This window comes from Eptatretus burgeri, chromosome 9, assembly GCF_056783735.1.
Source record: "Eptatretus burgeri isolate ZD-2024b chromosome 9, Ebu_testis_v1, whole genome shotgun sequence".
NCBI lineage: Eukaryota > Metazoa > Chordata > Myxini > Myxiniformes > Myxinidae > Eptatretus > Eptatretus burgeri.
This window is the reverse complement of record NC_140969.1, coordinates 84,427,197-84,453,743: the sequence shown is the minus strand read 5'-3', so window position 1 is coordinate 84,453,743 and position 26,547 is coordinate 84,427,197. Positions and strand designations below refer to the sequence as shown.

At 44.9% G+C, this 26,547-nt stretch overlaps 1 protein-coding gene across 2 annotated transcripts in view; it reads right to left on the bottom strand.

The window, feature by feature from the left end:
* The window catches only part of DRC7 (dynein regulatory complex subunit 7), a 39,863-nt gene that overhangs the window by 5,704 nt on the left and 7,612 nt on the right, over positions 1 to 26,547 (bottom strand). For both annotated transcript variants that reach the window (XM_085895875.1, XM_085895874.1), the window contains exons 2-13: positions 25,022 to 25,196; positions 24,225 to 24,350; positions 23,006 to 23,200; positions 19,478 to 19,630; positions 16,547 to 16,765; positions 14,126 to 14,287; positions 13,495 to 13,561; positions 13,173 to 13,301; positions 12,838 to 12,966; positions 8,919 to 9,139; positions 3,729 to 3,944; positions 3,448 to 3,558 (exon numbers count right to left, since the gene is read on the bottom strand). In XM_085895875.1, coding sequence (XP_085752001.1) covers positions 3,448 to 3,558; positions 3,729 to 3,944; positions 8,919 to 9,139; positions 12,838 to 12,966; positions 13,173 to 13,301; positions 13,495 to 13,561; positions 14,126 to 14,287; positions 16,547 to 16,765; positions 19,478 to 19,630; positions 23,006 to 23,200; positions 24,225 to 24,350; positions 25,022 to 25,196 — 1,903 coding nt within the window. The remainder of the gene's footprint in view (positions 1 to 3,447; positions 3,559 to 3,728; positions 3,945 to 8,918; positions 9,140 to 12,837; positions 12,967 to 13,172; positions 13,302 to 13,494; positions 13,562 to 14,125; positions 14,288 to 16,546; positions 16,766 to 19,477; positions 19,631 to 23,005; positions 23,201 to 24,224; positions 24,351 to 25,021; positions 25,197 to 26,547) is intronic.

Sequence of the window (26,547 nt, the reverse complement as noted above, 5' to 3'; positions counted from 1 at the left end):
GAGGGGGTTACAGGAAGAAAGTGTGCATTCTGGAGTGCATGGGGAGGAATGGGGGAGTAATGTTTGAGAATAGATGGTAGAAAAGAGAGACCTCTGACCTGCCTGTGATGTGAGAGCAACAGACTTTGTGCTGTGGCCTCATCATAGGAGATTCCAATAATTTTGAGAGCATTCGATTCCACAAAATCCAAGAGATGAATGAAATGCACCATTTCCAGTTGATTAATACACATTCACCCACTTAAAGGCTTATATGACTACCTGCATGATGATGGCATTTGCACCATAATTTGGCATGAAAACAGTCATCCATATTATGGAGAATCGGCTTTTTATTCAAATTACATCACAAAGGAAAGTTGTATATACTGCTTGTCTAGTCTATTATCAAGCCACCTCTTGCCATTAAAGATCACATTAGTCATAAAATCAAAAGAACCAAATGAAGATGGTGTGCTGATGATGTGAGAGCAATCACCAAGACTGAAGCAGAGGCCAGAGGGGCAGTTATAACAAATATACTCAAAAAGGGTGCAAAAACTGATCCCCTTAAATTGCGGACCTATTAGCTTACTTCCAATCATCAGTGATATGAAATCCTTCCTTTTCTCCAACAACCTCATCTCAGATCACCAATTTGGATGCAGGCCAGATCACTCTGCCTTGGACATGCTGCTTCTGCTCTCCCAACAATGGATGGAGGCACGCAATGACAGATATGAGATCGGGGTCATCTCTCGACATACCTCGAGCTTTCGATACAGTCTGGCACCCTGGCGTGCTCTCCAAACTCTCTGCCTATGACATCCAAGGCCAACTTTATGCATAACTTCCTGACTTCCTCTACTCTCGTAGCCAATGTGTAGCACTCAAAGGAATCCTTTCATCTCCTCTCCCTATCAAGGCTGGAATGCTGATGGCAGTGTTTTGGGCCTCGTCCTATTCGGAGAAACAGGTGAGCAGAGCTACTGAGGGAGACGAGTCGAAAAGGGCATTTGGTCCTGCACACTATGTCACTCTCAAATGTCACACTTTCTTCTTGTAATCCCCTCCTGGTAAAACTTCCAAAATACTGATCTTCATCATTGATCTCTCTGACTTTCTGGAAAATCCCCTTTATCTATTGGCTGATGACTCTACCCTCTGCTGTGACATTCCTCATCCTTCAGCCAGGCAAGCTGCAGCCTCTTCCCTCTCTTCAGACCTTGAGAAAATCACAAACTGGTCAAACACTTAGAAGACGTCTTTCAATCCTGACAAATCTCACACTCTCAATCTCTCTCCGAAAAGACTGTCTGGCAAACCCTCCCATCTACTTTCTCAACAACCCTCTGGAAGTTCAGTCACTGAAACTCCTGTGTTTCACTATCAGCCATGATCTTTCTTGGGCAAACCACATTTCAGAGTTGGCCTCCAAAGCCAGTGCTCTGTCATGCAAAGTCCTTCCTTGGCACACCTGAACTCATATCCACCTTCAAGGCTTTCATCCTCAGCTTGATGGACTATTCCTCTCCTCCTCTGCCCCACATTTTGCTCAGCTTGACACTGAGGAAACCAAGTTCTTCAAGATCATTGGAATCTCCCATGTTGCAGCACAGTCTATGGGTCTTTCACTTTGCCATTACCAACAGCTCGGCAGTGTCTGTCTTCTACGGCCTCCTTTCTGGTCTTGCACCCTCTTCACTCTCCGTGTTTTTTCCCCTCCCAGGTATCTGCAGGGTACATGCAGTCCACGATCAACCCTCTCCTGGTGAAACTCCCAAAATCCAGAATCACTGGATCCACTCATTTACTCCTCTTTTTTTTTCCTGCCTGTGGAACCAAATTTTCACATCCTCTTACTCCTATCTGGGCTGGCCTATTTTGGCAGCGGTTTGGAAGTTAAACGTGAAAATCGTTGAGGTGGGGGGGGGGCTATTTTGCCCTACCGCCCCAGCCCAAATAGGGTTGAATCTCACCTTTCCCTCCAGGTCTGAAAGACAGCTGGACACCACCATCTCAAATTCAAAACCATGATCTTTTCTACACCCGTTAACCTCCCCGCATCAACCCCCCCCCCAATTTTTTATTTGTTTGTTTCTGCATCCATATTGTGCACCGCTTGCATTCTCCCTTACCCTTTATCATAACCCACATCCCTTGTTTGTTCGTCTCCATCTGTTTTGTCTCTCGGCCCTGCTGTTGGCATTTTCCTCTTATGTTGCGCCCTTTTCCATTGTGTGTTCAACCTCTTCCATGAGCCTCAGCTCTGTATACGAAAAACCCCATACTGTTCATGTATAGACAGGTAAAAGGCATGTTGACAAAAGAACAAAGAGATATTCTATCAGACCTGTTAAATATAACCAAATTATTATTTTGCAATTGTTTGTTTATGTTCTTTCTTCGCTTGTAAGGATTTGCCCTCTTGGACTGTTGTCCACAAAGCTTCTGGACCTTGCATCCTTAAATTGTTTTATTATTTTTGAGAATTTGCACTTGAAAATCAATCGACACGTTTTAAGCCGACTACCATGCTGTAATTGGGACATACCGTGGTGACCAGTGGTGTAGTCGAATCGGAGAGGTGCTCCGACACCTCAATCCATCCAAGGTTGAGTAATTGTGCTTTGTGTGCTTTCATGGCCAAATAATCGGGGTCAAAGCTTGCTCCGAAGCTTGGATGTGTCGATGCTTTGGACACTTTGTCTAGGGAGTGATATTACAACAATGCAGGTTGGAGGCAACACTGACCAGTATGACTTGCCCAATACAGCATGGTCCAGAAGCGAGGTGCCTTCAAGCGAGATGGAAAACTTTGGATGCCTACAACTTGTTGAAGTCTGGCTGGATCAGTGATGTGGCAGTTTTTGTGAAGAATGGCCGTCATGTTGTACGAGCAAATATAGGTCTAAAATACATCAATGACACAGACTCAAATTGGCAGGTTATCGCTCGGTCGGGATTCAAACTCAGGCTAGACACCTTAGACTTGTGTGTGCATACTTCTAGTCTAGGCCATCCAGCAAGCCCTTACTACATGGTCCTAAATAATAATTTTTAAAAATTTCTCTTGTACGTCGTTTTTTTTTCGAAAAACGATGGAGATCGAGACTAACTAATGTGACATTTTCTTAAAAGTGGATTCTGAATGGTAAGATTAAGTGGGTTTGAGTGTTAAGCTTTTGTTTATCATGGTAGATGTGCATATTTCATGTATCACTCATTTTGAGGACCCAAATGGTCAGGTCATGTTAAAACTTGATGCAATGGGAGATCTGGCGATGACGTCACGGCTGACATTTCTGCAAAGCTCCGGTACCTCAAAATTTGGCACTACACCACTGGTGGTGACAGTTGTGTACGGTTACAAAGCGAGCCATGTACAAATACATAGTTAGTGTTGCTTTAATTTGAGAGTGACATGGTGTGCAAGACCAAATGCTCTCCCTCTGTATCTCTGCTCACCTGTTTCTCCGATTCCCGTACACACTGTACACTGCACACCTCGTCCATGAGCAGCTGTTGTAATAACTCGTACACGGCAACATTTGTCAGCGGAGGGGCCGAGGGGTCCACCTAAAGGAGAGAGTCATGTCGGAACACCGGTGGCAAATGGACAGTGCAAATATAAAGGCATGCTTGTTCAAGAATCAGGATTTCCATGCAAGTTTTGAGCTTCTCATGCTTTGTTAGTTGCTCGAAGCATTGTGTTTACATCATTGTGAATTCCTGTGCCAAACTCATGCCTGGAAGTCTGTGAAGGTCTCCTCTGTGAGAGTGAAGGCATTCTGTTTGTCACCAGTACATTGCGTCTTCAAAAAGTTTTGCCATGCAGGCACAATATCGTCCTCTCTGCGATGGTATGTTAGCTGTATGCGCCCATCACAGAGCAGGAACGATTTCTCCGCCACATCTTGATCCGCAGGACGAGACCAGTTACGCCCATACCTTTCGTTGATGCTCTGCGCACACGCACGTGCGCGCGTGCACACACGCACACACACCTTTAAGTCAGACAATGTTGAAGTTTGTTAAAGTCTATAATGTTAGTTCCACATTGCAGATAACAAATATTGTGGGGGCTTGCGCTAACTTTGCTTACTTTCTTGTTTCCAGATTAATAGATATGAGCAGCTGCACAAGTTGACTTTCACTGTAAACAAAGTAAATGCAAAGCTCAGAACAATCCCAACTTTTCCCTGCGAAGCCAATCTTGCAATCACAAGCTGTGTGGATATGATCCTATGGCTGATCTATTTGAGAAAGTAGATCGCTCTCTGATAATCGACACCAACGAATGTCAGCGCGCGCGCGTGTGTGTGTGTGTGTGTGTGTGTGTGTGTGTGTGTGTGTGTGTGTGTGTGTGTGTGTGTGTGTGTGTGTGTGTGTGTGTGTGTGTGTGTGTGTGTGTGTGTGTGTGTGTGTGTGTGTGTGTGTGTTGTTCATAAAGCATAACATATTCTCTCTGCCAACTCCCCTACCCCCACTCCTCTCTCTCTCTCTCTTTGACCCATCTTTACTCTACCCCTCCCAATACAGTGCAGCACCCTCCTCCCACATCTCCTCTCTCTCTGTCTCTGTCTCTGTCTCTGAACATATCCATATGGTGGTTATGTCTGGATGGTGCTTGTCTCCGGACGTGTCCGAGTGGTGTTTGTCTCCAGACGGGAGTTTGTCTCTGGACTGTTTTTACAACATGACCGGCAGAAAATGGATTTCAGACATTCCTTTGTTTCCATCTTAACTGTTATTCTATGCAGAATCATTTTGATGAGACATTATGAATCGTAATTAATGCTCCACCGCTCGTCTGCCTTCCCTTCTTCTCACCTAACTGTCTTTCCTTCCCCTACCCCTTCTCGCTCCCCTCCCTCCTCTCTCCTTTCCCCTCCATCTCTTCACTCTCCCCTTTCTCCCTCTTCCCCCCTCTTTTTCTCCCAACCCCCTTTAGTATTTCCATCAGCAAAGCGATGGGTGGTATTGTTGGGGGCCGAGGTTCGGTGGCGATGAACGACCAATAGGTGGAGCAGTGGAGTCGTCTCCCACCGAACACCCGGAATTTAGGTCGTGACTCTCGGACAACTACGAAAGGTCACGGGTCACTTAGAGGACCGTGGTCACCAATATTTTGACGGCGTGAGGGAGGGTTCACTTGTCTAATTCCAATTTACCTAAGTACTCACGCCGGGGAAACCACACCCTCGGCCGACTTTGTCCGAATCGAGTCGCTATCACCGACTCAGATCTGGCGTAACCGAGCAGAAGTTACCAAAGCCACGCCGGACCAAATGAACAATTTACGGCACGAACGGCTTTACTATTTCTCAATACGCACCTTGCTAGGCCAATGAAAGAAAACACGAACAACGAACTGGAACATTTAACATGGGGATTTATTTTACAATAATCGGGAAGGGAGACAGAGCAGAGTTATCATGAATAAGAAATGTAATTCAAAATGGAGAAGGCACTTAACAATTCTACTTACAGACAGGGCCCACGGACACACACACACTCCCAAAATAAACTGGACCCCGTGGGTCTTCATTCGGTAGGGCCGGGCCGGGGTACCTTCCCTCCTTGTGTGGCCACACCGACTCCAAACCACCACGGTTGGACTCGAACCCACGACCCGAAGTCCACGGCCCACGTCCCTCGCAGCTCGGCCGCCACTACCACGAGAAGCCACCGCAAAGGGCCGCAGACGACCCGAGACCAAGTCACCACAGACGCTCAGCAGTCGCCACGATCACTGCTCTTTGGTCACCACCACCACCGTGAGCCACCGCAAAGGACCGCAGACCCTTCGAACCACGACCGCAGACAATGCCAATCGCCACAATCACTCCTCTCCTCTCCTCTCGTGAGGTGGGAGCGGTTCCTTTCCTCGCCACTCGCCTCCTGATTAGACGGTCCCATCGCGCGATCCGCTGGCCGTCCCTCATTGGACAGGCCCACGGTAGGCGGGGCAACTCCCACCTTTCTGGGGCGAAGTCGGATCTGAGGTGATGGAGGCTCCGCTCACGCCTTCAGCCAAAAACACGTGGGCAATGGCGACCGGGTTGAGTGAGGGTGGTGTCGTTGTTGTTGTTGTTGTATAAAAACCTAACTAAAAAATAACTCGTTGCACACACACAAAATTCCCATGAGACAGAAGGAGGGATTCTAACTAAACACATACTTATCGAAATAACTAAGCAATGGGGACCGCTGTCTGTTTGTGTGCAAAGGCTTCCAGATTTGTAACAGTATTTGCTAGTGTTTAATAAAAGGTGCAGAAACTGCAGTGTGGAAAACGCACGAAAACAACTTGAGACCCTCAACCCTTCTTCCTCCCCCACCCCTCTCCCCCCTTCCCCCCTCAAAAAGACAAAGCCTCAAAGTTTGACATTTCAACCACAGAGTGACCTTCATCAGGGACCACACAGACCATGTGCTCAGATGAAAGATACCCTCTTCAAAAGGGCAGGCATCTTGCATCACTCTTGCAGGGAGGATATTAAGCATCTGAACACCAACCTCTAGCTTGTGTAGTCCCTGATGAAGGCCACTTTGTGGTTGAAATGTTAAACTTTCTGAGTTTCTTTTTGAGAATCTTCGAATAGGTTGTGCTTGTGTGTCATTGTCTACAATTCTTGCTATGCTGCTCTTCTTTGTGTCGAGTAGTTCGTGACCACACGTTTGAGACGTATTGGCACCACACGTTTGTACGGTGTCACCCTGCCGACCTTTAACCTGTGTACTCACAGTGCAAGGACTTCATGTTTTTTTTTTTTTAAACAGTGATAGACTGTTCACCCAGTGGGTGGGAAAGACTTGTTGGAACCTCAATCCGGCATGTTCCTCTAATCCTCCCGGTATATTTATCTCTCCACCCACCGTGACGGGATAATACCACTCACATTGCCTGGTGCCTGTGATTTCTACCTCGGTATAGGGGCATACACTAGGGATATATAAACTGTTCTCTCTGTAAATCTGGTATTGCACTGCCATGTATACCAAGTCTTGAGAAGTACCTGTTTTGCTTTTGTTTGTTCTCCAAGATGAGCAACCCTTCCCAATTAGGGTTACAAGGTCTATCTCCATCATGTGTATCACAATCTCGGAATGGGTGTCATCTCCCTGGTGCAGGGCATCCCTGTGCTCCTTTGAAACGTGCACATTGCTCGTGTGTGCAATAACCAAAAGGTCTCGACTGGAAATTTCAACGACTGAGGTCGGAGAGCAGTGGGTAATACTGTTGTGGGGCCGGGTCTTGGTGGCGAGTACAACCGCTAAAGGGAGTAGTAGAGTCGGCTCCACCGAACACCCAGAATTTAGGTCGTACCTTTCAGATAAATCAGAAAGGTCACGGGTCCCTTATCGGACTGAAGATCGCCAATAGGTCGACCATGTGGGACGGGTCAATTGCCAATTTCAATATACAGTACCTAAATACCCACACAGTCTAACAACCAGGGAACCACACCCTCGGCCGACTCTGTCCGATCCGAGTCGTAAGTAACGGCTCGGATCCGGCGTAACCGAGCGGAGTTACCAGAGCCACGCCGGACCAAATGAACAATTTGCTGCTTCGCTATTTTCCAACACGCATCATGCTAAGCCAATGAAGGGAACACAGAAAGGAGCTGGTACATTCAACAAAAGGGGAATTTATTTACAACAATAATTGGGGAACGAGGGGAGCACGTAAAGGAAGAGTTATCCGAATATAGCATGGCAAATAATGCACAAGGAACACGGGCACTTAACAGTTTCTACTTATCAGACAGGGCCCATGGACACAGACACACACACACACACACACACACACACACACACACACACACACACACACACACACACACACACACACACACACACACACACACACACACAGAAATGGGTCCCTCTGGGTCTTTATTGAAGGCTTCCAGCTCGAGGAAAGGTGAGCTGGAGACCAGGGCTAGCTTGGACCTGTCTGCCTCGTGTGGTCTTCGACGTACTGGCTCGGCGGGACTCGAACCCACAACAACGATGCCACTCCAAGCACCAAGGACGGAGGATGAAGGACGGACGCCGACCAGAATGAGGGCGTACAAGGCAGCGAGGGCCAGCAGGCAAGGCGAGGCGATCCGAGACGATGCGGCAGGCAAAACCCCAACTGCCCCCAGTCGGATCGCGCCGATCAATTATTCACTCCCCATCCAGAGGGGAGAGGACTCCCTCTCGTAACCCCCCCCCCCTTACTGGACGGTTTTGGCGCGCGATTCGCTCGTTGCCCCTGTGATTGGCCAAAAGGGGCGCCAAGTCCACTGATTGGACTGGGGGCGTGGCGGGCATCACGGCGGACCGCCCCTCAAACAGGAAGATGAGTAATATTGTCCTGCGTTGGCTCCCATTGGCCGAACGATGGCAAACTCGCTCGCATCTCTCTGATTGGTCGAGAGAGACGCCAAGTCCATTGAACTCCGCCCACCGCAAACGTTATGGCGTCAGGATGGAGCGAGGCAAAGGTGTTGTTGTTGTAGTTGAAAATGTAAAAGAAAACCCTGACTATCAAAATAACTCCGCAACGCACGAACATTTAATCACCCATTAGACACAGGGGATGGATTCTAACTAAACACATATACTTAACGAAGTAACTGAGCTACGGGGACCTGTCTGTTGTGTGCTCATGGCTGCCAGATTTGTAACAATACAACAGGGTTCGATTCCAGATTACCGTTTGTGCAGCATTTGTTTAAAAAAAATTTTTTATTCGGAATGCAACTTGCGAATGCCTCTGATGAAAACAAATTTTGCTATCAACACTAATTTGGAAGCATATTCGTCACCCCTCCCTGGTAACCATTTCAAAATGTGTGCAACCAAATATTATCAAATGAGTGTCATTGTAGATCCAAATAATTAATCACAAATGTCAGAATGATGCCACAAGAGAGGTGTACCAATATCGTACGGTTGCTCTCAACACTTCCAGCTGGTGCAAGACGTTTTTCCAAACGACCAAACTGAACATGTCGTGACAGCAGCAGATCTGGCCTGTCGTCGTACATCTCGATCATGGAGGTTGGGGTCTCCTCCCGTTGTATGAGGCCATCGATGCGAGCCCTCGAGTTAAACGCCATTTTCCTGTCACTGTTGGCCACCCGGGTATTGTATGTATGTTCTGTCGGAGTAACAGAGCACGAGCAGTGATCATGCTGATGAGGAGCAACCATAACAATGCACAGTGGGGTGTAAAAATGCAAGTCCAGTCGGAAATTTATTAATTGAGATGTGATAACAAAATAAATCATTGTAATATAAAAACCAAAAACACTTTCAAGCAATTTCCATGAACTGTAAAGGATATAACAAGACTTATTATAATAGGAACCAGAGAGTTGGTGTCAAAGCCACCCAATGCTCAGCTGTTTATACATTTATCGTTTTTAAAAGACTAGTCTAATAATATTTTTTATAAAGCATTGCAGTGAAGTCTGATCCAAATAATTTTAAAGCAATATATGTATTTGTAGATTGTAATCAGTAAAAAAATAGTGTGGTCGATAAAAACATTAGAAAGGAAACAACTTGCACCAAAAACTTTAACATTTACACGCTGACGCTGACGCTCACGCCGGGGGTATCGCTATAGCTCTCAGTTCTTCGAAAAGGCGAGCTAAAAATCAAATCTATCTTTGCGTAAAATCAATAATAATCAATGTGACCCTCTTTTGTCTTGAGAACTCTCTCAACTCCATTTCAGATTGGTTTAATTACCTCTGCCACCGAAGGTGAAGGAGGTTATGTTGGTTCACGAGCACCAGCCAGAGTGACCACTATATTCGTTATGTTGGGTAGTCGATCTATCTACCCTTATTATCAGTATTTCCGTCGATATGTTTGTCTGTCTGTCTGTTGGGTAGTCGATCTAGTCGAGAAAAAGAAAATCTCAAAAAAAAAATTTTGAGATTTTTTTTTCTTTTACCCTTATTATCAGTATTTCCGTCGATATGTTTGTCTGTCTGTCTGTCCCTCTGTTCGATCCAGTGCTCTGTTAATACAATGGCGATTTCGATGAAACTTGGTTGGTAGGTTTATACCATGACCTCGTTGTGTGCAAATGAAAACCATTGCTATGGACACCACCGTTGCCAAGCAACGGGACTTTGAAATTTTTGAAAAATCATAAAAAAATTATTTTTTCGAAAATCAAAAATCGGGCCACAAGCGACTGTGGGCAGTACATTCAGCCATATTGTCAAAAATTTCCAGCCGGATCCTATGAAAACTGTCGGAGAAGATAGACTTTGAATGAACCCTGGTCGAAAACAATAAAAAAACGAAGTTCGTTATCTCAGACTATGAGTCAGATATACATGAAACTGGTATGGTAGGTTCATGGTATGTCCTAGTTATGTGTGAGAAAGAACCGTTGCTATGGACCCCTCAGTTGTCTAGCAACGGCCGAAAAACCTCTAAATGTGGGGGTATTTTAACAAAAAAACAATCTGCAGCATTAACCCTTGAAGCGAGAATCATGAATTTTATTGTGCTTAATCCTCAGGTCATTCCCCATCGAACGGGCCCATCGCGTCAGGTTCTATTGGGTAGTCGACTACCCATGTCCGCCTACCAGCTTGTCTGTATGTATGTCTGTTCGGTCCATTGCTCCGTTAATACAATGGTGATTTTGATGAAACTTGGTTGGTAGGTTCATACCATGACCTAGTTGTGTGCAAATGAGAACCGTTGCTATGGACACCACCGTTGCCCAGCAACGGACCTTTGAAATTTTCAAAAAAAATCTTCAAAAATTTGATTTTCGAAAATCAAAAATCGAGCCACAAGCGACTGTGGGCAGTACATTCAGCTATATTGTCAAAACTTTCCAGCCGGATCCTATGAAAACTGTCGGAGAACATAGACTTTGAATGAACCCTGGTCAAAAACAATAAAAAAACGAAGTTCGTTATATCTCAGAGACTATGAGTCAGATATCCATGAAACTGGTATGGCAGGTTCATGGTATGTCCTAGTTATGTATGAAAGAACCATTGCTATGAATGCTTTTGTTGGCTAGTAACGGCTGAAAAACGACTAAATTCGACTTGATCGACTACCCATGTCCACCTACCGGCTTGTCTGTGTGTCTGTCTGTCCAGAGCATAACTCCGTGGACTTTAATCCAATCTTGATGAAACTTGGTTATGTGTTCGATATCAATGTCTAGTTGTGATTTCCTAAATGAGGGCGTGCTACGCCAATTGTGGGTGGAGCCACACCCAAGAAATAGCCATTTTTAGGGGGTAGTCGGATTAAAAATCTATCTTTTCTGAGGGAATTGACTGAATGGAATGGGTTCTTCGGTATTTGAATAGCAAAATCAATTATCTAAAACTTGTCATTGTCCGATTCTTCATTTTCGTCCCAAGGTCAAGGTCACAAGGTCAAAAACTTAGAAAATTGCGAATTTTGACATAAAAATCATATGACCACCCAAACTTTGAGAGCTAGGATGACAATATTTTTTATGCATAATCTTGAGGTCATTCCCCACCAAAAGTCTTGAAACCATTTTGCTCGATCTCGAACACCTTGCCCATGGCGCCACCTTCAAGTTAGTTTTTACGCTGATTTCATCAAAGTATGGATAATCCGAGGAGTGCGAAATGCCATATAGCCTATATGACGTTATATTGTTCCTGGAATGTTCCAGAGGAAGTTTTGCACCAAAGGTTATAATCCTTGACCTTTGTAATTTAATGGCCACAAAGGTCAAATTTTCAAAGTTGTGGGAGTCGAACCGGGTTTTCGACCTTCTTCGACGAACTAACTCCAATAAGCTATAGTACGTATCCTGTTTCCTTATTTTAATGTCCACAACATTGTTTTGTGACCTTTAAAGGTTATGCAAAGGTCAAATTTTCAAAGTTGTTGAACGAAACCGGGTTTTCGACATTTTGCAGCTAATAACCTGTCACCCGTACCACATCATGTTGATCATTTTTATAACTTGGTCAAAAATTATCACGTTGTCTCATCTTTGACTTCTGAAACAATCTACATCGTCAAATACCACTCGTGAACCATTGTCGTCATCAGACTTGTTTTCACACCTTTCTGTTTGTTTGTTTGTGTGCAGGATATCTCAAAAAATTGTGGACGGATCCGGATGAAACTTGATGGGCAGGTTGGGTGTGTGACAAGGATGAACTGATTAGATTTTGGTGAAGATCTGGATCATGTTCTTCCCTCATTAACCCCACCCAAATCCCTCCAAATTTGACAGTTTTTCCTCCTTGGCGTTTCCTTTTCCATGCATGCGTGTTTTGCATCTTATTTTTGTCTGTTACATCCTGATCCGTTCAGTGTACTCGCTCTTCCATGAGCCTCGGCTATGTATGCAAAAAAAATACATCTCACCAAGTTACCTTCCCTTTTGGAGCTGATCGGTGCTAACCAACACAGATGGTTCTCTGTTTGTAACTTTGATGTCTTTTTAACTCCCTGCTAACATTTATGGAAGTGCTATATGGGTGTATCACATGCAAGATAGGGAGATATCATTGTACTCTCAGATGAATTACAAAGACATCAGGTGGTAATAGGCAAGGAAAAGACAGGGTGTGGGATTCCAACCTGGGATCCTGGCCATTAGGCAAGTACTCAGATGGAAACACTGAACAGGCCAACCATTCTGTGGATCCGGAAAATGTGCACAAGCATTTTAATTCCAGGAGAGTAACCTCGCATGTCCATCGAGAATGATAGTTGTTTAAGATGTTTTGTTTTATCCGAGCGATATCATGATGTTGTGAACGAGTAGCATGAGGATGAAATTTAATTGTGAGTTAAAGGAAAAGACCATGTTGTTCTTACTTAGGAGGGCAGCCGAGTGGCCAAACGCAAAACTTTCTTCGGTGAGTCCAGTGGACGCATCGTGTTCACGCTGCTCCAGCTTGTCTTGCCGGTTCTGGAACCATTCTTTCACCTCCTTGAGGTTTGTGCCTGGCCAGACAAACCGCACTAATCTTCCAAGTACAGAAATTTGAGAGCTCTATGTCTGCCACACTCAGATCGCAATTTTGGTTCGTAACAACTTGCGTGAGACATGCGCCTTTGTCTGTGTTGTGCATGGACCTCACCAGGGCTCGTAAACATCTTTACGAATGACACCGTTTCATTTGTACAGTAATAACAGAGCAGATACTTACAGTGATGATCCTTGTACACGGACAGTCGTGTGACGAGCCCGTCGTTCCGGAGATAGGGAGCAAAGGTGTCAAACCTCGCTCGTCGGTAATGCATCACCTTCCTTCCACTCGGACAACGGAACTCAAACTCTGAGGTTCATCCAAAACCATCACCACATCAAACGAAATTATAATCCCACATCATGAATGCACTCTTTCAGCCTATTGTACAAGTGTCTAAATTGAGTCGGCGTTCGGAAAAAAAAGTACCGATTAACTTGTATTATTTTGGCAGCTGAGGTGTTGCTCATGTATTTGGTATGAGTGGCTGTTGAATCCTTACGTGATGGAGTAATCTCCAATTTCTCGACCCATGAAGGTGGCATTATAAAGGAATCCTGCAGTTCAATCTGAAAAACAGCCACAAGTTGCATATTTTTGGTTTTTTGTAACTTTGTGAGTGACCTGCTGGGTTTTGGGACCTGAATGGGTCATCAGGTTCAATGAAAGCGATAAAACAAACCATAGTGTGTTTGGTAACCTTTGTAACCTAAGGCCGATAACACACAACATGTGAACCATCCTGTCAATTTTATTGTTAGTACAGAAGCTGCTGAACAGACAGAAGTCAGGTAGCAAGCAGTGTAACCTGGTGTTAAGGAACCACCAAGAACACCAGACCACTCGCCTACTCCGTGAAGAACACTGTGTGATCTTTCAGGTCCACCAGCTAATGCTAACAGATGGGACACCCAGTTTAACGTCCATCTGAGGGACTGCACATACAATGAAACATCACCCTGCCTGCAAAACACCAAGATGACAGTTCATAACTGGGTCTGGATTTGAATCAAGGATATAGACAGCTCACAGGCGAGTGGTTATACCTCTTAGTAGCCTAAGCTGACGCCACACCCAAAAGAGCCATATAATGATATACAAGTGCAAAAGATACCCCATTTTGACAACCTTACTTTTTTCATGGCTTCTCCTTCTTCTTCTTCTTCTTCTTCTTCTTCCTCACCATCACTCTCTGTGTTCTCATTCACAATGGAGATGTGGAGGCCTGGTTTGTGACTACTCCAGGGAAGGATAAATTCCCATCGGACCGAATCTCCCAGATCAAAAAGCATGTCCTTGGGAAAGCAGGAATCAGGAAGTGAAATGTACAGAAATTGAAGGCATTGTAGAAAGGGGGTAAAATTGAAAGTAGAGGTAAAATAAACATGTAAGTGCAAACTGACTACAGGAATAGGAATTTTGGAGTCTCATTCGATTTCTAAAAGTATTGGGACAGAAAGGAAATACGAATAATATTAAATTGCAACGATTTATTATCTCCATCACCAAAAGTGGAAGGAGGATATGTTTTCACCCTTGTCTGTCTTTGCTTGTTACTTGCGAAAAATCGAAGATATTTCAAGTATCTTGGTTCATTGCGTGTGTTTGTCTGTTCGTCTGCTTTAATGTTTGTCGCCTACAGGTCACAATTTTAAACCGATCTTCACGAAACTTCACCACATGGTAGAGTTCGTCGTTCGGAAGAAGCCTATTGTTTTTGAGGTCAAAAGGTCAACAAATATGTCGAATTTCTAAAATCCTCATTTTTCATCCAATTGACTAGAAATTTGAACAGGAATTGAATATCAGGTCACTGAATTCAACCACCAATTATCCTTCAGGTCATCATAGGCCAAAAGGTCAACATCGGCCAAATTTGTCAACTTTCATCCGATTGACTTGAAATTTGAAGAGGAGTTGCATATTTGGTCGTTGAATTCAACCACTTTTTTTTTTAGTTCAACTTAGACCAAAAGGTTAACATAGGCCAAAGGTCAACTTAGGTGAGATTTCTAAATCCTCAATTTTCATCCGATTGATTTGAAATTTGAAGAGGATTTATATTTAAGGTCACTGAATCAACCATCCAATTATTTTTGAGTTCAACATAGGCCAAAAGGTCAAAGTAGCCCAAAATTGCAACATTGGCCAGATTTCTAAAATTGTCAATTTTCATCCGATGGACTTGAAATTTGTAGAGGATTTGCAGATTTGGTCATTGAATTCAACCACCAATTACTTTTTAGGCCAAATTTGTTTTATGGATTTGGCAAAGTATCGTGCTCTGCATGGCATCTTTCTTGTTTGTTTGTTTGTTTGTTTGTTTATGTGCTGGATATCTAAAAAACTTGTGGACGGATTCTGATGAAATTTGGTGGGCAGGTTGGGCATGTGACAAGAATGAACTGATTCCATTTTGGTGAAGATACCAATCGGCTCCTAGAATTTTTCAAGTGATTCTTCACCATTGAGAGATAGGACCAAAAACGATATAAAGCACGATCTCTCAAAGTTGTGGACAGATTCAGACGAAACTTGTTGGACAGGTTGGGTGTGTGACAAGAAAGAATTGATTCAATTTTGGTGAAGATCTGAATCCGAATCTGGATACGAGAATTTTTTTTTAATTTTTAAAGTGATTCTTCACCGTTAAGAGATGAGGCCAAAAACGACGTATGGTACGAAACTTCCAAAAGTTATTGGGCTCGATATGTTCTCGTGGATCAGGCATTGCGTGGCGGAGGTATGCGCTCTACCGAGTACCCTTCTAATTCAATCTGTGTTTATAGGTTGTCACTGTAACGTTGGTATATCTTATATCACTCTATCTGGGATGTGTTCCATCACCAAGCAGCTTGTAGAGTGCTCGCCAAGTGGCTTAAGCACTCAAGCAAGAACTCCAACCAAATGGTTGATATTATATGGACCGGCTGGCTTGGCAAATGATAGCAAGCTGATTGGAAATGGAACACACCCTTTGCGCTTGTTCTATTAGCAAGCGGCTTCCTATCGCTTGCCAAGCCAGCTGCACCATATCAATCGCTTCGCAAGCCGCTCGCCAAGTGGAGCAAGCAATTAAGAGAGGTGCTTTGTTATGTTAGCAGAAATGGCCACTGTAGTCGGATTCAAAATGGTACTACAACCAATGAAATGTTCAGAGGCACAACCGTGTCATGTATACTCATAATATTATTAAAATGTGCATTTCATACTTTTATTGTTACTTCCACTAAATTCATCTTAATTCTTTAAGATCTACAAACATGTGAACCCCCACCCCCAAAATGCACAGTGGTCACAGAAAATGCAGGTTCAGTTTGGTGGACCGTGGTCTGAGTCTGACCAGTAGCCACTCATGCAGTTTCAAAATGGCGTTCAGAAGTTCAGATTTTTGGATGGCCACTTATTTCTAACATGTATAACAGTAGCTTATAGCAAAGGAGATTTTTGCAGCAGACTTTCAATGCAGTGCCTTTTAAAAATGTGGGCAGCACACCCCCTCGAGGGTTGCCGACTTTGGTATTTGAAGGAGGTCGATATCTTGGACAACCTACCTTGCATCCATTGCGGCAGTTCTGCATATTGACCCAGCAGTTGTGCTGGTTCCAAACGCTCTCTACGCCCAGGAAGCGAGAATCTGTCGTGGGATAGGCTTCTCCTGAGAAGGGCTCAATGAAGAAGTTACCTGGAACTTCCCTTTGTCCAGCCAACACCAGCAGCCAACAATGCACTCGCTGACCATGCAGAAGGTCGGGACCAGAGTCCACCAAGTCCTTGGTAAAAGAGGTGGGAATTCAGTGGTTCATTATTAGCACCTTCTCTCAAGCATTGTGATGTTAAATGTGAAGTATATTTTAAAATGGTAGATTTATTATTTATTTCAATCTGATCCTTTTGATTTTCAACTACCATGAATGAATAACGTATTGTTACAGATCTGGGGTTCGAGTTCAACCATGAGGGAAGCACTTGAGTTCCTCCCGAACACCCGGTCCTGAGGTCGCCAGGCACAGATAACTGCGTGCTGGTCGGTTGCTAAGCAACCACGAATGCTGATTGGTACTGTCAATCCTAGCAGGGTTACACTACATCATGTATTAGTGTTTCCGGTGGATTGACCCCACCAAGCGAGTTCCGTTCTCTTACCATGTCAGGTGCAGCCAAGTGGAGCTGCCAAGTACGCACTGGCCAAGAAGAGCGAATTAGTGGGGCAGAACTTCCTGGCTAACCTGTGTGCGGACTACACTGGACCAATATAGGAAAAGACAGAACGAGCTGGGTACATTTATAATATTAGCAATTTATTATGAAGGTGAGGAAAGGCATGTGGCATAATAATAAAGGGTTTTATTTCGAGCAATACGTACAGCAGGTACTACAACTACAACCAATGAAACAGCAAGGATTCATGGGGTACAGCAAAAGAAATAGAAGTATTTACAAAAGAGGACATGGTGCAGAGCTAACCTGATACAAAAAACTTACACATTCTTAACTTTACACTAACATTACAGGCGCTATCAGACACACACCCGAGGAAATTTGAATAGCAAGAAAGACAGAGATAGCTCGAGGTGATTGTGACCTCCAGAATACCTGGCATTGCTGAAGAACCAGCGCAAACCCAGTCACTTAGGAGGGGGGAGGGAGGGAAGAAAACTGGGGGTGCCTAAGGTGCATGAGTGGGGAGGTGCAAATGAGGTGCATGAGTATTGTTACAGCCTGGTGTTCGAGGTTCACCACGAGGGAGGGCCCTCGGGTTCCTTCCGATCACTGGGTCCTGAGGCCACCATCCACGGATAACTCCATGGTCTGGCGGGTTGCTGAGCAACCACAAACATCAATTAACCTCGGCAACTCTAACAGGGTTATCCGTCGGACTTCATTTACCTGAGGTGATTAAATTAACTGAGTTTCGTGCCCTCAGCGCACACTCAGGTTACTGCCAAGCGATACAGTGAGTGTGCGCTGGCTAACGAGTAGAGCCAATCAGTGCGGTACAACTTCCCTTCTTAACTATACTTGTACACTGTGTTGGACCAATGAAGAAAAGGACAACCGAGACAGATTTGAAATAACAACGAACAATTATTTATTACACACACACAAATAGGCAATCATTTAAAAACGAGTATTTACAGGCAAAAGGCACAAAAGAGATTTAACCCTAACACATATTCTTATACAATCTTATTTACACAAAAGAAATATGGTCATCATTTAATTTGGAGAGAAGAAGAAGACAAAAAGAACTGAGAAGAAAAGAAAGGTACGGAGTTTGGGGTCGACTCCTTCCCTTACCTCACAGAGCCCAACGGGGCTGTGCCAGTCCAAATATATTGGGGGAGGGAATGGGGAATATGGACAGTGGAGTGGTGATGCAGTGCGATAGGATGTGCAGCCGCGTCTCTGAGGCATCTAGACCCGGTAGGCAAGTCCTCTCCAGCGTGCAAGAAATGTGAACTGCAAGCAGTTCCATCTCTGCTGTGCCTATGGGACCAGCAGCTCCCCATAAACCAAGCCGTGTTCTGGCCTTTCTTCCTGCCCTCCTCCACACTATGTGCTCTTTCCTTCTCCGCACTCTGCGCACCTGTCTGCTCCTCTCCAAACAAGCTTTCAGGACATGGACATGGACCAGCTCTGAGCTCCTTTCTCCTCACAGGACATGGCTTTCTCCCGTCACTCTCGTGCAAGCCTATCTCTCATTGGTGTGCATCATGTGGGAATGTCCACAATGCAGCTTGTGGAAATGCCACTGTTTCTGAGGGAACTTTCAACATAGCCCCCACCCCTCCTTTCATGCACCCAAGGCAAAGACGAGGGCCCCCACTACCTCCCTCGTGCGCATTCAGTCTACCATGTGCACTGTTTAATGCATACGAGATGTGTCGCACTTTATTACATGTGGAAAAAGCGCTGCACCTCGTGCCACGGACATGCATGTAAGAAGCGCTGTGTTTCACCACAAATGCACAAAGCGTTGTGCTTTGTGCCATGAATGTGTGAAATGCCAGAAGGAGCAAAGTCTGATGCGTTGAAGGTAATCCGATCAGCCCGAAGGATATATGAACAAAGACTGACCGAGGGAAGACCGACCGGCTGCGAGGTTGATGGTAAGACCGATGGGGTTAAGGAGGGATTGAAAGTATCAGAGGGTTTAGAACAGGCCGATGGGGGTTGAAAGTATCGGGGGTGGGGGGGGGAGGGGTGATTGTTGGAATGGACTAATGGGGTGAAGGAGTGATTGTTAAATTGAGCAGGAGGTGTGGGGGGGGGGCAGACCAATTGGGTACTGAAGGAAATATTGAAAGGAGCATAGGGGGGAGGGAAGACATCACACTGGGGAAACACAAAATAATCTCAATGCATGCCACCCCAAACCCTAAGATAAGGGGCAAAGGTCTACCAACACATAGACGATTGAAATAACTCATCTTCAGGTTGTATGTATGTCTGTATGTATATATGCCTTGTTAGCAACCTACTTCCCCGTTGCCATCTGTCTGCATCTTCTTCTTGTGTTCCTCAGCCATTTTTCGCTCCTGCTGCTGTTGATCGAATTTGCTGTACAGCTGACGAGGTGGCCGCACCATGTAGCGACGTGTAGGTGGTGTTTCCACCTCCTGGACATGCAAATACTATGAACAGAGATAATGGAGATGCAGAGGTAAGGGTTGTGAGTGTGACTGCACATCTGCAAGTGACCAAATAGGGACATGAAATATGAATGTTCACATCTCTATAACCCTGTACAAACATGTTACAAGGTCATCAAGCATCAGCTGAAACATTCTGCTGAACTTCCTCATTTACTGTGCTCTTGGTATACGATCTCGTGGTACTTTAACCACATCGATGCATGCTTATGTCTTCACTAAGGATGTCGTGTTTGTCTTGCATTTGATATGATTCTACAGTTGTTACATGATCGTTGATTGGCTTACTCATTACCTATTGGGGCAATCCAATTGATCAATCGTGGCCAATCTTATTCGTTGTGAAATTCACCATTTTCTTCTAGGTATGCGTGCAAACATGTCAGTACAAAGTGGTATAAATGACTCTCTGTGGGGTGTGTGCGTGCTGGCATACTTAGTTACATGTGTGCGGTGCACAGGTTTTACGGGTGCGCGGTCCAGACTCGAACTCGCATTCGGACCCATGGTGCGTGGCGCTGTGGAGGTTATGCAGCCGTCGCTTGAACCACATGCTTCAGCACGTGGGGAGCAGACGTGCTGTCGTGCCGAAGCCACGTGGGGAGCAGATGTGCTGCGACATCGAAGCCACACAGGACATGCCACCGTACAGTGCATGTGTGGGGAAATCCATGCGAGTGAAAAGATGAGTACTGTATATCGCCGGTGCACGTACACAGTTAGCTTGGACTGCGAGGAGGTTGGAGGAACGTTGTTTGGGGGAAGGGAGGGGATGCATGCAGGCATGCCTTTGCCAGGTAAATAGCATGGGTTTTACTTTCCAAATGCTCCCGCATGGTTTTATATAAAACACAGCAGTTAAAAAGAAAACGTTGCTGTTTGGGTGTGTTTTATCGCTCCAGTAATGCCCTGGTATGTTGCCTTCCCTCCCCTTACACTTCCTTCCCTTGCCCTTACGTCACCTTCCCTTCCCTTCCCTCACACTGTCCTCCTCCCAAACCCCCTCCACCACCATACAACTCTCAGGAGGTCGAGGAAAGGAAGGGGTGTTAAAGAATGTGCAGATTGGACAAACAAAAGGTTTTTTGTTTTTTATGTTTTTTTATGTTTTTTTCGCAATTGGAACTGCTGCTCAGATCAATTCCACAATTCGTTTCAGGTTAAGAGATTCCAGAGCTTATTATATGTGTGCAAATTAAATAAAGGCACAAACAATGGTGCAGCTTTTTTGACGATTGAAGGAAAACGCCCTTCATTCCCTTCCCCTTCCCTCATACCTACCTCCTCCCAAAGCCCCTCCAACCCCCACGGACGTCTCTGGGTGGTGTCCAGGTGTTGGTTAGTATGACCTGTTTGAATGTGCAATTTTAACATACCCAATTTCGTTCAATCCTGTGCTAGTGCCAGCAGAAGGGGACCATTCCCCCGACTGCTTTCCCTTAAGTCCCCCTATCAAACGCATGTCCAGAACACTCCCTTCCCCCCATCCCCCAGTACTCCCCTCTCTCCTCCATAATCCTCGCTCCCACCCCCTCCCGAAGTGTATAGTGACATGTGGTGAGGCCTCGCTCTCACTGCCTTCTTCACTTTCCCCCCTTCCTCACTCTCCCCCTTCTTCCGAGCTCCCTTTTCCTCATCCCTTCCTTGCTCCCCCACCCCTCCTCACTCCCCCCCCCCATCTTAATACTCCCGTTGGTAGTTGTATTTTCTAGTTAAAAACAAGCATTGCCTTGAAATAATTCCAAAGATCTTGAGGTGTATCGTCCGTGGATAATCTTTCCATTAAAAAAAAACTTTATAATACCGGGACAGGTCGAGTCTGATTCCATTAAAATTTATGAAAAGTAAACACTTCATGAGATTTTTTTTAATTATTATTAATTTTGCCTTTAATATCCAGTTCGACAGAAACTAAGTTATGATCACCAATGCCAGGTATGATGTGACATGTATCCACAAGATCTGGATTTGTTGTCAGTAGGAGATCTAGGATATTGCTCAACTGTCCTGGAGTCCTTGTACGTTCACACATCTTCCGAGTTTTACACTATTTCTGGGAGATGACCATTGTATATTATATACTGCCCCTTCAGTGGTAGTTTATATGCCTGGTGTTGGCTTAATGGTTAGGGTGGTGGGCTTGTGATCCTAGGATCCTGAGTTCAAATCCCCCTCACATGTTGAAACAATACCAGGTGGGTTTGACTCTGCCTATTATCCTTCCGAGGTCGGCAAAATGAGTGCCAGCTTGCTGGTATCCTGTGTTGGAGTGGCGACCCGTCCAGGATTGTGTCCAATAGCCAAGGAGACTGCTTAGGCAGCACCAACGCTCTGCACAGAGTATGGTCCTAATGGATGGAGAGATGGACGGTGGTAGTTTATATGGTCGTGGATTATGGAGATCCTTTGGCACAAGGCAGGATCAATAGGGGTCTCCCTCATACTGATGCATAATCTGTGATGTTGTTACCCTTTCACAAGCATTGCATCTCATCTAAACGGGAGGGTCTCCAAACGCCCATCGGTTTTGCTCATTCTTTATCATTCTAAGCTTTCACATTCTTCACTCAATTCCTCACATCAATCACGTGCAATTTATAATTACAAATTGTGCTCTTCCCCCCAAAACATTGATAATAATCATATTTCTTCTTAGTTTCCCTTCAGTCACTAAAGTTCACCTTATATTATGTGTTCATCCCATAGCCCAGCCTGGTGTTGGCTTAGTGGTTAGGGTGGCTGGCTTGGGATCTGAGGGTCCTGAGTTTGAGCTCTGTTGGCTGCTGAATTAACACCAGGTGGGGTTGACTCAGCCTGTCATCCTTCTGAAGTTGGCGAAATGAGTATCAGTGCACTCGTAGAGGGGCACAGCATCAGCAGCATCATCACGCCCCAACAAAATGATAGCTACCTGGCAGCCAAGCTTCCATACGCAAGAAGAAGAAGACCCTATAGCCCAATTTTCCTTCCTCAGACAAGGTGCACCGACATGTAAACCTTCTATCCTGTATTTATCCTACCACACATGTGTGTTTGTTTTTCTTTGAGAATGAAATTGTCACCAATATGAAAATTAATGTCAATGCTGATTGGTTTGCCTCTTCGGTCTTCCTTTGTTTAAAGTTTGGCAAGAGTATTGTAGTTGTACTGTATTTTAAAGCACCGTTTTCACCTACATCATCTTTTGCATGTACTGTAGAATGAATAATCAGTCTTGCTGGTGAAGGTGTATGTTTGGAAGAGGATGCTCAAAGGTGCTGCAGATAAGAAGCAGATACTTGTTTTTTTTAACTTGAAGGGGGTATTATTACAAGTTTATCAGAGCAACAGAATCCAACCTTATTCCTGCGGACTTGCCTTGCCTGTGTGCATAAGTAGTGGGCACGTGTTGGACGTGTCGTCGTGGTAGGTGGTTTCACGCGAAGCATATCCACAAACGCAGTACGCATCATAACCGCAACCAAGAAGCAGCGAGCAAAGCAGCAGAGAGAAGTCAAAGGAGTTTCCATACTGGCGTTGCAGCACAGTATTTGGGGAGGGTACTTGCTCAGGCTGGGATAGAAGTGGGATGCAGGACTTTAAATGAGGGTTCCATTTTCTTGCTCTAAAGGTTTGAATAATTCATGATCAAGATCTCCACGTGTGACCGCTACTCGTAATGCAATGTAGAATCTAAAGCACTCAACATTATTGGAATCTCCCATGATGAGGCTGGAGCACCATGTCCATTGCTCTTACATCACATGCAGGTCGATAGTCTCTGTTTTCTCCTGTCTAAGCTCCAGCATTCTTCCCTCAGCTCTCTCAGTCCTCCATCCCTCCATATCCACTCCAAGGTAGACATGTTATTACAGTCAGTAACCCCCTCCTAGAAAATTCCAAAATCCAGGCTGACTGTACACTTCAACTCGTTTAATCCTCGCTTCTCCCGTCTACAGAACCACCTTCCAGAGGCCGTTATTTCCCACTCTTTCCTCCAGGGCTTCAAGCAAACAGTGTACCACCACCTATCCTGACGCATGATCTTTATTACCCCCATAAACCCCTCCTAACCTAACTTACTTGCTGATTTCCATGTTTCCTCTCTCCTCCCTCTTCCTTTCCTGTTTGTTTGTTTATTCCCATGCCAGTTGTTTCCAATTGTTGCCCCGCAATGCCACTGTGAATTTAACCATGCTCTTCCATCAGCATGCCTGGTGTTGGCTTAATGGTTCGGGTGGTGGACTTTGAATCCTAGGGTCCTGAGTTCAAATCCCACTCAGCTGTTGAATTAATACCAGGTGGGGTTAACTCAGCCTGTCATCCTTCCAAGGTTGGCAAAATGAGTGCCAGCATGCTGGTATACTGTGTCAGAGTGGCGACCCATCCAGGATTGTGCCCAATAGCCAAGGAGACTGTTTAAACAGCACCAACGCTCTGCACAGAGTATGGTCCCAATCTCCTCCTTCCATCAGCCTCACTCTTGTAGAGAGAAAACAATGGCTTGAAAAATCATTCATTTCACCTTATTCCGAATCACTGATTATAATTACAATGTAAAATTGGGAACTGCATAAACATCGAAAAAAAAGCTCACCAAGTCAACCACCGAGTCCAAGAACTGCAACTCCAGATGATCAGCAACAAAATGAGCGCAGGCATCCCACATGTATAGCTCGTGGTGGGGAAGCAGAGTCGGTCGAAGGGTAGTGCACACGAACTTCTACATGACATTAACATGTTTAGTACACTACCTGGGTTTCACCAGAACCTAGTCATTTGTTCTTTGTGGCCCTTGGAAACACCAACAGGTCCAACATCAATTGAGTATATTGTTGATTGAGGAAAGGTGGAGTGGTTGTAGATTGCATTGGATGAGGAAGGGTGGAGTGGTTTGAGATTGCATTGGATGAGGAAAGGTGGAGTGGTTGGAGATTGCATTTGATGAGGAGAGGTGGAGTGATTGGAGATTGCATTGGATGAGGAAAGGTGGAGTGGTTGGAGATTGCATTGGATGAGGAAAGGTGGAGTGGTTGGAGATTGCATTGGATGAGGAAAGGTGGAGTGGTGGGAGATTGCATTGGATGAGGAAAGGTGGAGTGGTTGGAGATTGCATTGGATGAGGAGAGGTGGAGTGGTTGGAGATTGCATTGGATGAGGAAAGGTGGAGTGGTGGGAGATTGCATTGGATGAGGAAAGGTGGAGTGGTTGGAGATTGCATTGGACAAGGAAAGGTGGGGATTTGTTTTGGGAAAAGAAAGTGAAGGCCATCGATTTGATAGATTATTGAGGGTCTTCATAAAGTATTTGGTTAAATGTAAAAGGAAACCTCTATTGTGCAATCCAAGTGGAGTCATCAACATAATTTAATCCAATTACGAAAGGTAATCCCACCTCCACACCACACTCGTTTTGTGGTGCAAGCAACAGCGGTTTGCGGTCAGGGTACAGAAAGGAAAACTGACTCCAAAAGTTTTCAGCCTGAGAAACCAGGTGCTGTTCTTCTGGTGAGTTCTGTTTGTAAGATGCAGGGAAGTTCTGCAATGGACCTTCAGGGATGCATTTCATTCTGGAGAGAGAAAGTGGTGACTTGTGGTGAAATTGAAAATAACTCAGTCAAAACCCTTCCATTTGTTTAACTAGCAATACCTGTTCCCTTCAGGAGCGAAATATGGTATCAGTGAATCACTTCGATTATGATAGCCTGGTGTTGTCTTCGCGGTTAGGGTGATGGCTTGGGGTCCTGAGTTTGAGCCCTGTTGGCCACCGAATTAACACCAGTAGTGTAGTAGATAGTAGAAAAATCGTGCAAATTATGATACAAGCATCAAATTTGGCATTTCTGATCAAATCTGCCTGATTGGCCATTTGAAAATCCAAATTTTTCAAAATTTGAAGAAAAAAAAAAAACTTCAAAAAAATTTGAAGTCACAGCTGGTTGAAATTCTTGAAGCGCAAGTGAACATCCCAGACAGAGAACCAAGGGGAGATGCGGTCATCATTGATGATTCAGCACTTATCAATGCCCTACCTCCACGCACTTCAAAGATATTTGATGATTATGCTGAAGAAGACGTCATCCCAAAGGTGGAATCCTATGGTGCCAGGTACGAGAGGGTGGACGTAGTGTTTGATGTGTACAAGAAGTCAAGTCTGAAGTCTGAGGCAAGGTCGAAAAGGTGGCAAGGAATCAGAAGAAGTGACAGGAACCAGTAAGACCCCAAGCAACTGGAGAAGCTTTCTTCGAGATGACAGCAACAAGACTGAGCTGTTTCACTTCCTTGCGGAAAAGATGTGTGAAGCACAGACGACAAGCACAGTCATTGTCACAAAAGGAGAAGATGCCATGAGCAACACGAGGAAGTCACTGGATGCTGTGTCTCCATGTTGTCATGAAGAAGCTGACACTCGAATATTTGTACACGCCAGGGATGCAACGACGCCAGGGATGCAACGACGGATGGTAGCAAATCCATTATCATTAAGGCTAATGACACGGACGTACTAGTCATAGCAATATCTGTACTGCCATCCTTACAGGAACTAAGTCTTGAGAACATGTGGATTGCCTTTGGCCAAGGAGCCAAGGCACGATGGATTTCAGTCCATGAGGTAGTTTCTGCAATAGGGCCTGAGAAAGCTCGAGGGATCCCATACTTCCATGCGTTCACTGGATGTGACGTCGTGTCTGCCTTCTGCTGTAAAGGGAAGAAAACTACATGGCAGACTTGGAACGTCTTTGATGATGTTTCTGAAACACTCACCAATCTCAGCCAACATCCAACATTGATTCGTGATCTTGACTTTTTTGAAGTTTTTTTTTTTTTTTTTTCAAAATTTGGATTTTCAAATGGCCAATCAGGCTGATTTGATTAGAATCCCCTGGAGAACAAATGTGCCAAATTTGATGCTTGTATCAT